General features: G+C 47.4%; 1 protein-coding gene across 5 annotated transcripts in view; it reads left to right on the top strand.

Annotated features, from left to right (window-relative positions):
* EPB41L4B (erythrocyte membrane protein band 4.1 like 4B) overlaps positions 1–15,845 on the top strand; it is a 122,409-nt gene that overhangs the window by 49,735 nt on the left and 56,829 nt on the right. For all 5 annotated transcript variants that reach the window (XM_036903325.2, XM_036903323.2, XM_036903324.2 and 2 more), the window contains exons 7-15: positions 2,168–2,288; positions 3,217–3,304; positions 3,472–3,560; positions 3,851–3,920; positions 4,041–4,210; positions 6,028–6,137; positions 8,126–8,156; positions 11,260–11,293; positions 15,071–15,135. In XM_036903325.2, the coding sequence (XP_036759220.2) occupies positions 2,168–2,288; positions 3,217–3,304; positions 3,472–3,560; positions 3,851–3,920; positions 4,041–4,210; positions 6,028–6,137; positions 8,126–8,156; positions 11,260–11,293; positions 15,071–15,135 (778 nt within the window). The remainder of the gene's footprint in view (positions 1–2,167; positions 2,289–3,216; positions 3,305–3,471; positions 3,561–3,850; positions 3,921–4,040; positions 4,211–6,027; positions 6,138–8,125; positions 8,157–11,259; positions 11,294–15,070; positions 15,136–15,845) is intronic.

The following is a 15,845-nucleotide window of genomic DNA, read 5'->3' as shown; positions in this document are numbered from 1 at the left end:
TGCTGAGGTGGTTCTTGAATTAATGGTGCCTCCAGAGTCGAGATGAAGTGCATGAAGCAGTGCTCATTCGGGAACTAATTTGATGGTAGTTTTGAAAATGCAGGCAAAAAGGAGAAGAAGGAAGGAGGGAGAAGGGGATAGTCACTTGCTGTGTGCCCATGACCTTGTTTCATCTTTATAACAGTTTCCATTTCACGGCTAAGGCCCTGGAGACCCAGAGCGGTTCCGAGGCGTGCCCAGTCACATAGCTAGTACGTGGCAGAGTTGGGATTCAGGTCCTCCTGTGTCCGAGCTGTTTCCACCAGCCTCCACACTCTACGCAACTGGGCCCCTGGCTGCAGTTTGCAGACTGGGTGAAGTGCCCTTTTGCTGGCAGATTATTGGAAAGAGGCATCACTCAGGCCTGTTTTAGTCTAGTAGTGGTGAGGAGGGATACCAGCCCTCCTGCCTGGTCTCAGTGAAACCTTATTGGCACCTCCTTCCTGGGCTTGATGACGTCAGTGGTCTTGTCCAGACACACCACTGAGCATAGGGCTCTGTTACCGCACTTTGGCCCAGGTGATTCATATCAAGGAGATCTCTTCCCAGCTTGTCCCTCTGGCCTTGATGGGTCCCTAGTATCAGGGTTCCTGTTGGTTAGAGGTCAGTGGTGGCCTCCCACCTGTGGAGCCCAACCTTTACCCATTCTGGGCCAATACTTGCAGAGCAGAATATTCACTTGTGATTTTGCCGAGGGAGCCAAGCAGCTGCACACGCTGACCAGGCCACCCTGGCATCTTAGGGTAACAGTCCACTTCATTGTAGCAAATGTGGGGCTGCAGCCAGGTGAGGAAATACTCACCAGGTCCCCACCCTGTGTCAGATAGTCCTCCCACTGCCCTCTGAGTTTGGTATTCCTACTTCCTCTGTATGGACAGGGACGTTTCATTCACCTTTGTAAGCCAGCTGGCATCCCGCTGCTGAAAAGTGGGCTCCAGGACTGGAAAGGGCTGCTGGGTACATAGTGAGCTGCCATCACTGGGGGGGTTCAGGCATGTCCTGGCTGGTCAGTGGGTGGGATTTACTCTCTTAAGCAGTGGTCCTCATCCACAATAGCATTACCTGAGGACTTACTAGAAGTGCACATTTCTTAGGCTGATAGAATCAGAAGCTCTGGAGGTGGAGTTGCAACCATGTGCATTTGAATGAGCCCTCCAGGCGATCATGTGGTTTTAAAACCACAATTGTATATCTGTGCTTTCCAAAGCGATGCCAGCACCTGTCACCTGGGCATCTTGAGAAAAGGTAGTGGGCCTGGGGTGGGGCCTGAGGTTCTGCATCTGGGCAGGCACCCAGGTGTTGCCGACGCTGTTGATCTGTGAGCCACCCTTTGTGTAGCAGGGTATCAGATGGGTCTCTGGAAGATTTCTTTTCATTTGGGGCTCTGCTTCCAGACCAGCAGGGGTGGGGAGGGAGAGTGGATTTTCTCATTCATGTCCAGGAGACCTGGGGCCCCCTGTATCCTCAGGCCCTCCATTCCGCACAGTGCTTGGAAGAGCAAGCCCAGGGCGGCCTGCTTGGGGCTTGTCGCGGGGACGGTCACGTGGCTGCTGCTCCCTGCACCGCCGCCCTCCCTCCTGATTCTGCCAGAGTTGCCGCAGTTGCTCCCGCAGCCCACTCCCCCTCCTCCTTTGCTCCCTCACTCCTTCCCTCTCCCTCCGACAGATGTTCCCCCTGCTTCTGCCTGTGCCGGATCCTTGATTGGTCCTCCCCAGCACTGCAGACTCCGGAGTGCTGCTCGGATCTACCCTTAATGAGAGCCTTGTTAAGTGGCTGTTTCTGGGCAGGTCCTCATTCCCTGCCATTGCCTTTTATTGTAAATTTGGGCTCTATCAGAGGGAAATATAGTCAGGGCCTCCCTGAGTAGGAGAGATAATTGGGAGAAAGACAGGAATAACTAAGATAGATGATGGTGTATTGCCCGGTGGGGAGGGCATTCGAATGATCCCTGGGGATCTGAATGTCCATGTGGGTACCAAGCGGGAGTTAGATCCCCCTGAAAGGAGAGAGCTATACCCGAGGGGGCACCTGTGCTTTGTGATCATGCAAAATGCTTTTGGACCTGGTTGCAGCGGTAACCGAGAGCATTCAGTGTCTCCTCTTTTCCTCCCTTCCATGAAACTCACAGCGGAGCTTGGGGAGTGCGAGCTTCCAGAACACACACCAGAGCTTGTGTCTGAGTTTCGGTTCATTCCAAATCAGACAGAAGCGATGGAGTTTGATATCTTCCAGAGATGGAAAGAGTGCAGGTACCTGGTTGCTACAATCTAGCATTGGTGTATTTATTTTGTAATATGTACATGTTGTCAGACTCTTCTATCTGCTAATAGAATTTCTCTCTTGATGACTATAAAATTCCAACTCTCCATTTCCCTCCTGTGCTTCAGTCCTGTTTTTCCAAAGGCCTATGCAAAAATCTCTCTTTCCCAAGGTAGACAGTAAGAACCAAGCCATATTCTTGGTTTTCTCTGAATTACAGACCTGGTCCTGATCTGCTCATTGCTGATAGGTCTCAGCCCACGGTCTGAATTCTAGAATAAACCCGTTAGAAACATGCCCTGTGGTTGCCTCCAGGAACACTCACATTTGAGACCATGTGTTTATACAGACATATTTCAGGACATGTCACCACAGCTAAATTCAGCCCTGTCATTTATGTCTTAACTTTTTCCACCTCTCTCCTGGCCCATCTTCCCCAAACTTTGCTAATTTCAAGTCACTCTTGGACTCAGAAATTTGTCATGGTTTCCTATTGTCCTTGCAGTCCTTCTGAAGGACACAGGACATTTTTTGAAAATGGAAAGTAACGTTAGCACATTCTTGTATCACATCAAAACAATGCAGAAATGTGTAGATGTTTTTACACACCCTTCCTCCTCCCTGCAGGCGGCCGTTGTTAGTGGTCAGCAGTGTAGCCTTCCAGCCTTTTTTCCTTTCTGTGTACATACCCGTATCTACACACACGGACGGTGTCCGGAAGTGTTCCTGTTATCAGCACTGCTCTGTCATCTTCCTGCTCCATTAACAATCTTTGTTGGAGGTCTGTTTGTGTTACTATAAATCGATGTCCCTCATTCCTTATATTGCTGCAGTAGATCCCTTAGTATGGCTGTGCCCTTCAGAATTCTGTGGGTGTACACGTTGCAGTTTACATGTATTTCCGTTGGTTTTTCTAAGGGGAAAGAGCCCTGCCCAGGCGGAACTCTCCTATCTGAACAAAGCGAAGTGGCTGGAAATGTATGGGGTAGACATGCACATTGTCAGGGTAAGAACTGTGTGCGTTTTAAGTAATTGGGTTTCTTGGGTTTAACTGTGACTGGACAATGTGTAAACAATGTATAAACGTAGTAATGTGGTGAGGAAACTGTTTTGCATTCTGCTCTTGACAACCTGTTAGAACCCTCTACCGATTGTCACTTCGTTTATTTGTAGGGAAGAGATGGCTGTGAATATTCTCTTGGACTGACCCCGACAGGCATATTAATCTTTGAAGGAGCTAACAAAATAGGCTTATTCTTTTGGTAATTTAGTTTTGTCTAATATTAAAAATGTCTTTTCCTATTCTGTGGTGGAGTTATATGTGATGGATGATTATAAATGATATTCGCAACACCCAGATTCACTTTAAAAACACACTATACGCTTGTATTTGTGGGTGTGTGGCAATGGCGATAAGACTTCTGGATAATCACAGATAAATGAATGTATGATTTCCTTAGCAAATCTAAGCTTAAAAAGTAGAAAGGAAGCTCTGTATGTGTAGATAGTTTTCCTGCAGATTGTACTTTTAAAATGTTTTCTCTCTGACCAGGCCTAAAATTACCAAAATGGATTTTAAAAAGAGCAAATTGACCCTGGTGGTGGTAGAGGACGATGATCAGGTAAGCCTTGCTCTCTCGTTTTTCCTCCTTGCTTTGGATACTCCTTCATCAATAATCAGTAATCAGTAGTCCTTCATCAGACACCCATTTAGTCGTGAACTTTTGTATTTTACCTTTAAGGGTCGGGAGCAAGAGCACACGTTTGTATTCCGGTTGGACAGCGCCAGGACGTGCAAGCACCTCTGGAAATGTGCCGTAGAGCATCATGCATTCTTCAGGCTGCGGACGCCAGGAAACAGCAAATCAAACCGATCAGACTTTATCAGGCTGGGGTCTCGCTTCAGATTCAGGTAGGCAGGCACCTTTTTCACAACAAGGATCATGTGTTGCAGAGGAGTGCCACAGTGGTGTTTTTGTGAATGGAGCAATGGATCTGCATCCAGAGGCTTGAGTTGGATGTCCTGTCATTGCTTCTTAAGATCTGACCGTTAGTCAAGTCACTGAAGCCTTTCTGGCCTCCATATCCTCACTGATAGAATGGGGCTAATAAAAAAATTGGTAACAGCTGACTTCTAGCTGGAACTATGCTGTCTAATGCAATAGACAGTTGCCACTGGTGTCTGTTTAGATTAATTGAATGAATTTTGAATGTAGTTCCCCATTCTCACCAACTGTGCTTCAAATGCTTCATGCACATAGGGCAGGTGGCTCGCACGTTGGGCAGGGCAGACACAGAACGCGAGCTTCACTGTAGAAAGCGCTGTTGACAACGTTGCACCAGAGCATTGTGTACCGGCTCATGGTCCTCGAAACAGACTTAATGAGATAGGTCTTCTGATTATCCCCTTTCTCCAGATAAGGAAACTGCATAATCTGCCCAAAGTCACAGCCAGTAAGTGGGAAAGCCAAGATTCAAGCCCAGGCAGTCTGGGTCTTATATTTTAACCACTACTCTATTGCCTTTCACATGCCAGTGTCCAGAGATTTGGTGGTGATTAAGAATGAGAACAGATGTCAGTGTGTGCATGAGTGATCCAGGGTAGGCTCAGTAAATATTTGAATTTGAAAAGACTGAGGAGAGAATTTATTCTGATATATTTTTACTTCTGATTCTAAGACCGTGTATCTCAAAGTATGTGAAAACTCCCTGGGTATTTATTAAAAATGAGGACTTATGACCTCATCTAAGACTTTTGTAATCAGAATCTATGGGTGCATACATGTCCATGAATAAGTAAAACCTGGGAGTGTGCATTTTAAATTTGCTTCCAGGGTTGAGTTCTGAGGCACATTTACAGATCTGAGAATCGCTGTTAACAAGATCCAAAACTTCACAAGGTTTTGTAACCTCTGCCCTCATGTGGCTTGTCCTTGAGCTCTGTTTAAAATCCTGTAAGTTCGGTTTATTTCAGATTCATCTACTGTGCAAGGAAATGGCTGTTGGGATGGTTGCAAAGGCAGGCTTTTCCATCCTGGGAGAAAACTCTCTCTGGATTTTGCCCAGAGCAGGCTCCCTTCTGCTCTGAGTAGAAACACAAGAAGGAAGGAGAGTTTGGAGATGAGGTTGTGCCTTGGAGGCACTTAGTGTAGGTGGCAAATGGCTCCTTCCATGTGATAAGTTATGAACCAGTGGTAGAGCAGACAAAACAGCATACCTGCCTCCTGGAAGCTGCAGCTGGGGGCACGTTGGTGGAAACCTGCAAAGCCTTGGTGAAAGAAGGAATGTTTCCCTTGGCGTAGCAAGGAAAGTCAAGGTTTGGATAACTGGGCATTGACAGCTGCCTTTTAAAAGAGTTAAACGTCTATGTAATGTGTTCTATGAAAGCTTATTTTATGTGTGGTCATTATTCTCTTAATCAAATGTTCCACGTACTCAGACCAGCTTGGTTTGTTCAGCCAAGTGGCAGGTACCTGAATTGCGGGCTTTGTCCTTTAGTAGAAATAGCTGCCCCTGTAATACAGCCTGAAATGGGCAAAGATGATTTTATTTTAAAAGGGAAGGCTAAATTTAGTGTATATCTTTACCAAACAAGTTCAAGATTAGGTTGAAATTTACCTTAGAGCTCTTGAAAAGTTCCCTTCCAAGGATGTGTAATACATAATGACAATATAGTATGATACTATCAAGTCTGGTATGGTAGCATGCAATAAAATATTTACTTTCCAGTGGGCGGACAGAATATCAGGCTACACACGGCGTCAGGCTACGAAGAACCAGCACCTTTGAGAGGAAGCCTAGTAAACGCTATCCATCCCGGAGACATTCAACGTTCAAAGGTGGTGTGGTTTTCATTCTGCCTTGGAATTTTACATTGTGGTTTGGTTGGTTAAGCCCCAAGGAGCTTGGTAAAGCAGTTTTTAAAGGAACTTTGTGCTGTTCTACTCTGTCATTCCAAGCTTTTGACAAAACCCCAGTGGGACTCCCTTGCTGGGAATCAGGCTGCCCTTACCCTCTGGCTGCGTGTAGTCTGTCGTTGGATGTGTTCATTTTCTTCTCCTCTGTTCCGTATTTACTTTCTTGTGCCTCTTCGCTTCTGGTGGGCCTGGGAATGTCATAGGTCAGCAGGTTTCTTGCCTGTGTCACAGTGGATGATGGTTGCGTTTTGGAAGGAAAGACAGTCCCTTCTCCATCTTGCAGTTTCAAGGATGACATCAATCTCCTTCTAACCAGGATTCTGACCACATAAGAGCAGATCCACAACTTTTAAATAATGGACTCAGGGCTCACAGTTGGTCCAAACACACCCTGCCTTGAATTTAGTTGGCCAGGCCCTAGGATGCCTGTGTACCCCCCTGCCCCATTCCAGAGCTCCCTCAGCCTTGTCTCTCATTTAGTACTGTGGCCTCACACCTGTCTGAGGCCTGGTACCCAGTACAGGCTCAGTAGTGGGTGAGCAAGGTGTGCTCATTCTGGCTAAACCCAGCCTCCAGATCCTATCTCCTGGCTCTCCTTTCACACGTGGTTGCTCCTCCGTTCAGGACACCTACCTGAGATCTTAATTATTGTCTCTTTCATAGCAGGGCCACTGCACTCTCAGCCCCCCCTGCTTCCTCCTATATGTCATTGCCTTGCAGGAGCCATTCCATACATTTTTCTTGTATAACTTGGGACTTAGTGGGCCTCATGGGGCCTGGCATCTGTACATTCCCCTTACATGAGCCTTTAACCCGTGTTCCCCACTGTTTCCTTCCTTTTGATCCAGCGGTGCAGTAGTGTGGCAGCCAGAAACTAGTCATTCTTGGCTGCTTTAGTGGAGAAAAAATGCCCAGACCCCTCACCTTTAAGAAAGACCAGAGGAGGAGAGGATGGGAAGCGTGCCCAGAGGAGGTTAATGGGGTGATGGAGAGTGACACATGATGGGGTGGGTGAGCCCTCTCTCCGTCCCAAGGGCCATGTGGCCTCTCTGATAGACATCATGCTTGTTGCATGTAGTCCATTGGGTTACAGGTGTCCAGAAACACCCCAGATCAGGAGGGCTTTTCTGATGGGGCCGTCCACAGATGGAGCTATCTCAAGAGAGTACTGAGCTGCAGGATCTGGGGGTGTGTCTGGGCACACAGGGAAAGAACGCTTGCCTGTGGTTCCCACAGAGGGGAGGGCACATCCTAGACTTGACCCCATGAGGTGGCTTTCAGGCTCCTCCAGATTTCAGGTTCTGTGATTCTGCTCCACTTTCCTTCCTGGTCTCTGGCCTCTTTTCCTCCTTTACTTTACTGACATTTTTTCCAGCCAGAGTTCTGACATCTCTGTGAAGCTTTTCATGATTTCCATGCTCCGTCCTGTTTAAAATAAAACAGAGTCTAGATGAAAGTCTACCTCTGCCCATGGTCCGGTGCACAGACTCACACCCCTGCCCCAGCCAGAAGCGTCGGCCCTGAGCTGCCATACAACTTCACATTACATTTCAGCCTTCATCAGCACCGTAGGCTGTTTTTGATTTTACGTACATGTCTGTCTCTGTCAAGATGGTGAGCTCCTTGAGAGCAAGGGCTGCCTCATCTCTGCATCCTAGGGCCCCCCGCCCCGTGGCCTGGGGATGTGCTCAAATGCGCTCAGTGTTCACTGGGAAAATTGGAGGGTGGGGAACAGAGGAAAGGTGATTCTCTTTGTCTCTGAAAAGAGAAGTAGCCGAGGTAAAGATTCTGCCTCCTGGGTTTGGGACTGCCCAGAGAGCACCGAAGTCTCTTCCCTGGTCATTGTCATCACATGGCACAAAGCAATAAAGCATTCTAAGACGTCATACCTCTCTGTTTTTCCCTTAAAGCAAGCAACCCGGTGATCGCAGCCCAGTTCTGGTAAGTACCCCCAGACTCTGTGGTGCAGCTCTTCATTCTAGAAATTGTATTTATTTGCCATGCCGAGTTTTTCCTTAATACAGTTAAGTCGCAGAGTGAGTCACCTGGTGATTTTTTCCCCCATTTTCTGTTGCCTGGCTATACCATCCTCCTGGCTTTCAGTAAGGACACAATAAAATGCTCTGAGACTGTTTTTTTTTGGAAAACACAGCTGCTTTGTTTGAGCAGCTTTGTGCTTTGTTCATCAGAACAGTGGGTGACCAAGGTGAAAGGAATGTGTACAGCGCACTGTGCTGATGGCGTTGCAGGCAGTGATGGGAAAGAAAGGCCGTGCTCTCGAGCAAAAGCTCCCATGCGCTCAGTGACGTGCAGGGTTTATAGTCCTATGGTGTAGAAGACCTTTAAACACCTTCAGTGAGATTCCTGCAGGAAAAGGAACTTGTCACCTAGCCCAGGTGGCAGCAGACTCCTCTGTACAGGGCCCGGTAGTAAGTATTTTAGACTTTGCCGGCTCTGCAGGCTCTTTCACAGCTGTTCGGCTCTGCCACTGGAGCATGGAAGCAGCCGGAGACAGTATGTGAATGGTGAACATGGCTGTGTTCCAATAAAACTTTACTCACAAATGCAGGCAGGCGATGGCCCACGGGCATGATTTGCCCACGCTTGCCCTCATGCAGGCGTCCTTGATCTTTCCTGTTCACTGGAATCACCTGGAGAGTTTGACGTGTCCCCCTCAGCCAGGCCACACCCCAGGCTGATCGAATCAGTCTCTGGTGGTGGGACCCAGGTTCCTGTGGAGTTGAAAGCCCCCAGGTGAGTCTAGTATGCAGCCCAGGCGAGGACCACTGGCCGCCTCTGCACGTGCCTCTCTTTCTCTCTCTGAAACAGCTATTTTCTCACGTGAGTTCTGATTTAGGTGGGCAGCGGTCAAGCTAGCGAATCACAGACTTTAATCGTTTCGGCCCTAGCCCCTCGGTCATCCCAGACACAGGCCTCAGGCTGCTTGGGAGGTCTTTGAGGTCAGCACAGCTTGACCGTGCCAGGTCCTCTGGACAGTTGGTGGGCACGGCCTGCCGGGGAGCAGGTAACTGCCGCCCAGGTTCGCTGTGAGAGTGCTGGCTGAGGGGGCAGGAGGCCTGCCTTGCCCAGCTTTGCTCTAACCCAGCTCTGGGGCCTTTGGCCTTCCTTTTCTGGGCCTCTTTTTTCTCACTTGAAAACGAGGAGGTGGGGCTAGATAAGTGTTCTTCTAAACTTTTTTAGCCTCTGACTTTCATTCCCCCACCAAAGTCTGTCAAAGAAGCCAAACAGATAGAACAGACAAAAGTGGACCTGCCCTGGGTGAAGCCAAGCTGGGAGGGAGGGGCTGGTGCCCCAAGGCACCTTCAAGGACCCCAAGGTTCTAGAGAATGTCACTAGCCCCCATGTCACACAGCTGGAAACCCAGCCATACATCTGTTTCCAAACTACCTGCAGTGCCATTCGCCTGGGGGTCAGGTGTCTGACTCTGAGCATCTAATAAGGGGCTCAAAGGCCCTGTTGAACGGCCCCCACCCCCACCAGAGAGTTCAAGGAGGTTGCAGGTAGTCTCAGGCCTGCAGGCTTGCCCTATTTCTAGGCTCCTTGCAGCAGGTAAAATGTTTGCACCTTTCTCCACCTGTCAGTGTGTGTCACTTTTAATTCTCAGGGGCTTGTAAGTTACACTTCTTGCCTGTGCTCTCTAAGGAAGTGATTGTTTTGTTTATTTTTCCCTAATAAAATTGCATTTTCCACTTAGCATCTAGTGGAGATTATTGGGAACTAAAACAAATGAAAAAAAGAAAAACCTCCACCAAAAAGAAAAAAGGGTAAATACACCCTTTAGGAACAAATGAGCTAATAACCACTGTTTGCAGCTGTTCAATTGCTCTTCGCAGCCTGTGGGATTCAGGGTGAGTAGGATTGCTGTGGGAGCCAGGGATGAAATTGTGCTCTGGGCTGCAGAGGTGATACCAGAAAAATAGCACCTTGCAGAGCGCTTAACCTCCACAGTGAAATCCAGCTGGAGGTACAGCTGGCGCAGAGCCTGGCTCTGTGCACTGGCCCTCTCTGAAAACCGGAACACAGAGCCGTTTAGACCCCAGGCAAGACTCCTAACAATGAAATGTTTCCCTCTCATTGTTGGAGAAGCAGTAAACCTTGATTTCAAGCACACCCCCCTAGCAGCTAGCCCAGTGATTACACCATGTTTGTTTGTGGTTTTTCTGGCAGAAGCCAAGCTTTTATAGTAAACACATTGCGTTTTGCATCAACCTTGTCGGCCTGTATTTTCTTCCAGGGTAGTTATCCTTAAAAATCCATCATAATAGGATGTGCATGAGGAGCCCAGAACCTTTTCTCAGGCCCTCAGGGAGCCAACTTGGCTCAGTGAAAAGAATATATAAGCTTTGGGATTGAGCAGATGTCCATTCCAGTCCTGGCTCTGCCATTGTCTAGCTGGCTGACCCTGGGCAGGTTTCCTAACTACTCGTGTTAGGCAACCATTCCCTTTATCTGTAAAACAAGGTGGTAACATTTATTGACCTCATAGCTTTGTTGTGTGGATTAAATAATAACAGATGTGAAATTCCCAGTACAGAGGCTTATGTGGAATGAACATTCCGGTGGTGGCCAGATCATGGCAGCATTGTTGATAGCAGTGGGACCCATCGTGGTAGATGCTCAGAAGTGGCTCATGGCTCTCCCTGCAATTGGAGAAAGCTCTGGGCAAGCTGCCTGGTGCCATGGGGCCATTTAGCAATGCCAGGGTAGAACTGGAATGGTAGCTAAAATTATGTGGTTTGCACAACTGTAAAAGGACCTCCTTTTTTGCCACTAAAACATACCATCACAAGCAGGGTTCTGGAATATTACCCGTGTGTTTGACTTGTGAGCTCTAAAGTGATGAATGAAAATTGCTATTTGGTTTCCCCAGTTACATGTTCATTTAAGCAGTTAATGACCAAAAAGAAATAGTATTTGTGAAAGTTCCTAACAGAGTAGGTAGTGCTTAGGATTGGTTTATGATTGTTAAATACATCAGTAATCATGCTGCTTTATAACCTATTACAATTTTTCTTTTCTTTAGCTCAAAACCAAATCCTGAAGTCCATAATTACCAGGTGAGATGTTGCTTTAAAAGGTTTTCACATAATACTTCTTAAAGTTTCTAGATTTTCCACATTGAGTAGTCATCATGCTGATGATCAGATTTTAAAGAAATAGTAACAATACGTGTTTTCTCAAGAAAACAGTAAGAGGACAGCCTTCCACCCTGTCCCCTGGCTTCCCTGGGTCATCTGAGCTCCTTGCTTTTCTTAACCCTGTCAACTGGCAAGCAGCAGGGATGTATGTTTAAGTTTCTGGGTGGTCAAACACAACCTCTCAGGAGCACTCAAGTGAGGCAGTTTTTTGTCAGAATGTGTTCCAGACCCCGGAAATATGAGTCCCTTGAGATGTGCCTCCAGGAAAGGATGTCTTGTCACACGTTTGGGAAATGTTGCATCCTCCATTCCCCTTCTTGGATCTTACAGCACCTAGTAGGGTGTCAGAAGTACTGAGAAGTCCTGCAGGAAAGACAGATATTCATTTGTTTTTTTAAATTTATTGTTTCCCCAAATCACTTGACTACTGAGCCACTGTTTCTCCTCTACTCCCTGTGGAAAAGCTGACCTCACAGCTCCCTCCCCTGCCTTTCTTTTTTTTGGTGATGTATCTCCATTAACATCAGTGGAGTAACATTTCTAGAACCTTCTTTGTAAAAGCATGGTGCTGGACCTATTGCCTGCAAAAGGTACATAGATAGGTTTCCCTGGCTGGTGTTCTGCTCTTTCCCAGGGTGACCAGCCAGGGCCTGTGCCCCTGCCTGCCCACCCACCACTACCTTGTGGGGAGCTCTCGCTGACCATGCACAGCCCCCTACCACCTGACTCTGACTTATTTCTCTATATTTATTTCCCCCTGCTCATTTCCCCCATCGCCCATTATATGTTCAGTTCTCAAAAAATCACAGAGTCGTTTTCCCATAATTTCTTCCCACTGTCCCTTTGCCTATGTGCACATGCCTGGAATACCTTCGCCTCCTATCTGTACATAGATGATCATTCAGGGTCGGCCTGAGAAGCCACTTCCTGCTGCTGCACAGGGAGACAATCTGGCAAAAAGCCCTAGTAAAGTAACCAGTGCGTGTGCCTCACTCCAGACAGACTGAATGAGAAACTCCAGGGGTGAGGTCTGGGTACCCTCTGCAGAGCTCCCAGTGTGGTTCTGATGAGCAGCGAGGCAAGGCCTCTGGATGGATGAATTGTCCCTCGCTTCCTAGGCTGCCATTTGTGCTCAGAGGCAGCATCCATGTCTGAGGACCTCCTCACCTGGTGCCAGTTTCCTGTCCAGGATGGCTGTGAATGTCAAGAGGGACGCTTCTCTCCCGATTTCTGTGCCCTGTCACCAGTCTGGTTTTGCATGTCCTAAGTAACAAAGCTGCTCCGCGATGAGTTCCTTTTGGAGCTTTATTCTAACTACTTTCTTTCTTGATCCTTCATTACTGTCGATGTTAATTCCTTGGATGGGGGTGGGACCCCAATGCACATTACCTTCATGAGGTCTCTGAATTATGTTTCAGAAGAATTTCATGATATTCCCAATGTACAGAACCTGGACATGACTTCTAAGTTTTAGGAAGTAACATGTGAAAAGTACTTTGAACCTGGTGACAGGAAGGCCAGGTCTTCCCAGTCTCCTTGCCACCTTTGGGTTCTTGAACCTTCTTATTCACAGTTTGGGGTTTTTTGTCTTGTCTTTTTTGGTTGTGAGACATTTTCAAGTGTGAGTGGCTGGAATGTTGTGGGAGTGGGGTTATTGATGGCTGATTACTGCTTGAAGGAGAGAAAAAAAAATAAAAATCAAAGCCATCCCACCTCAGTGCCACCCTGGCCCGCTCTGCCACCCTCACAGGTGTGCTGTCTGTGTGCTCTGCCCAGGGTGAACGTTGAGGCGATGGCTCATTGAAATCAGACCCGTGAAAACTGTTAACCTAGATGCTGTTTTTCTCTTAACATCTTTGGCAACTGCTGGCCCTCTGCTCCTTGCCAGTCTTAAAGGTTCTGTGATGCTCTGTCAGGGTTTGGGTGTAAATGACTGGGAACAGAATGTCTGCAGAAGTGGCCTGATAAGCATCTGAATCTGAATGCTGAGAAAGGTTTTCAGGAGCGCGGTATTGAGCTCAGCGAGGTCAGCCAGCTGTAAAGGACCGATTGCTGTGTTTTCAATGTAGGACACTGTTGGCATTTGGGGAGGGACAGTTCTTCATTGTTTGGGACTGTCCCTAGAGTTACAGGATGTTTAGCTTCTCTCTTGTCTGCCCAATAGTTAAAAGTAACCCTGCAGTCATTGTGACAAGCAAAAATGCACTAATGTATTTCCACTTGTCGCCAGGGGGCCTTAACTGCCCTGATTGAGAACCATCAGGGTTAACAATAAAAGATTGTCCTTGACAGTTTGAGAGTGTGAATAAATTACTAAAGGAGACCATGGAAAGTTCTGGAATATCCTTCTTCCAAGTCTTTATAACTTAAGTTATCCACCCCTCTCCAGTGAATCTGCCTTGGTTGTGCTTGAAGGCAAGGAGTAGATAGAATAGAAGGTCCATTTCTATTCTGGGTTATTCTCATTTGTTGAAGACCCAGTTGGTGGGCCTTCATTTGGGATCTGACTGTGTGATCGAAGCACCTCAGACAGTTCAGTGTTGGGTAAATCTTCTAAACTCTCTGGGTTTCTGCATATCCCCTGAGACGGAAATGCCAGGAGACTGGATCAGGGAGGTGCTAAAGCCCTGGTCAGCTTTCACACTGTGCCGCTGAGATTTTTTTCTCCAGGTTCCTTTTTCCTGTAGCATGTGCTTTTAGGGGCTGCAGACTTAGCTGCTGCTAAGCATCTTGGAGTGGGGAGGCCACTGGCATACAAAATAGGAAGGGAGGGCATCTCAGGTCCCTGAAAACTGAATGAACAGAATTGCTGAGATTTTTCCATAACAGAGAATGGACTTCCGCTTATTAACCAAAACAGCAGGGGAGGGAGCAGGAGGGAAAGAAATAATTAAAAGAATAATGGTGGGAAGATTGTAGTGACTTAAATGTCAAGAGGGCCTAATTTGCCCCATAGAAAGTTTGCCTTGAGAAGCCCCAGGGCTTCTGGCCGTGTCTGGGGCCACTGCCCTCTGCAGGCCAGAGGTGGACAGGCAGCCCGCTCCTCCGCCTGGTCTTCACCCTGGTCGTTTTGTGAGTCACCATCTAGATCCGTTTTCGCATCTTAAAATGGACAAATGCCTGCCTGCCTTCTGTTTTATCAGGATAATAAGTGTCCTGGATGGTTTGTGGTTTTGTTTGTTTGGGGGGAAGAGGATTTGGTATTTTGCTTTGGATCATATTTCAGAGAATTATTTTTATTGTGTAAGCAAGGGAGAAAAAGAATGGGAGTTCACCCACAATCCTGCTCCTTGGCGTCCTTGGCCAGGCCTTGTCTTTTTGCAGATACAGCTGTTACGCTCGGCTGTCGACCTTTTCAGCAATGATAAAAATTGTTTCTGAAGAAATTAGTATCACCCCCACCACCGCAGTCTCCAGTCTCCCTCGGGAGAGACGGATAGCACCTGTCCTGGGCGCTCCAGGGCCTCGCGCGGCTCGTGCTTTTGCCCTTCCACAGGTGGCTCCCCTCTCCCCCAGCCTTTGTATCAGGGAAACAGGATCGTCCTGAGAAAGGTCTGCCCCCCCACACACACACACAACCACCTCTCTATTCACAGGCCCTCATCCCCTCAGGTAGATGCCAGAAAAAGAAAGTAAATGAAGACCATTGAACTCAAAGGTCACAGAATAATCAAGTTTGGTATTTTTTATTTTTAGCCTCAATACCATCCCAATATCCTCCCCAGCCAGCCTCGGAGGCACCCTCACTCTCCAAATGTAAGGTAAGCCCGGAGCTCGCAGAGCTCTGCTTTCGAAAGTTCTCCTTTGCTCCGGAAAAGCTCAGATTCTACTTAGTTATGAATTCAAATTATTCTGCATCACAAACAGCTGTTTCAGAGCTGCCCTGTCATGGCAGAGACTGTGTGCAAGCAGAAGAAGCCAGTGATGAGTCTGGTTAAAGTTACACTTTATGAAATATTTTTGGTTTATTTTGGTTTTGGGGTTTTTTTAGCCATTCTAACCTCAGATTTTTTTGTTTTTCTGTGTTTTTTTTTGTGTTAGAAATGCTACTTAAAATTTCTAAGTAATATTTTCCTGTCCTGCAAATTCATTTACTGAAAATGTGACTCAGGCTTGAGGATTTTTGTTGTGGGTTTTTTGAAAGGGTTTTTTTTTCCAGGGATTGGGTGGGGGGGTGTACTCTTGTGGGAGTGCATCCTTTTTCTAAGCACTGAGGTCAGTAAACTGTTCTGGAAAGGGCCAAGTAGTCAATCTTTCCAGCTTTGTGGTCTCTGTCACAACTCCTAAACTCTGGGGCCACTGTGTCTTGAAAGCAGCCACAGACATTACACAAGCGAGTGTGCCTGGCTGTGTTTCAATAAAATTTCCTTACTAAAACAGACGTTGAGTGGGATGTAGCCCACTGCTCTGCTCACTCACCTCTGCCCTAACCTTCCACAATCCGTCCAAAGCAAACTGGCCCCAGGCTTGC

The sequence above is a fragment of the Manis pentadactyla genome, chromosome 3 (genome assembly GCF_030020395.1).
Source record: "Manis pentadactyla isolate mManPen7 chromosome 3, mManPen7.hap1, whole genome shotgun sequence".
Taxonomy (NCBI): Eukaryota; Metazoa; Chordata; class Mammalia; order Pholidota; family Manidae; genus Manis; species Manis pentadactyla.
The sequence above is the reverse complement of the archived record's forward strand: the minus strand, read 5'-3'. Positions and strand labels throughout refer to the sequence as shown.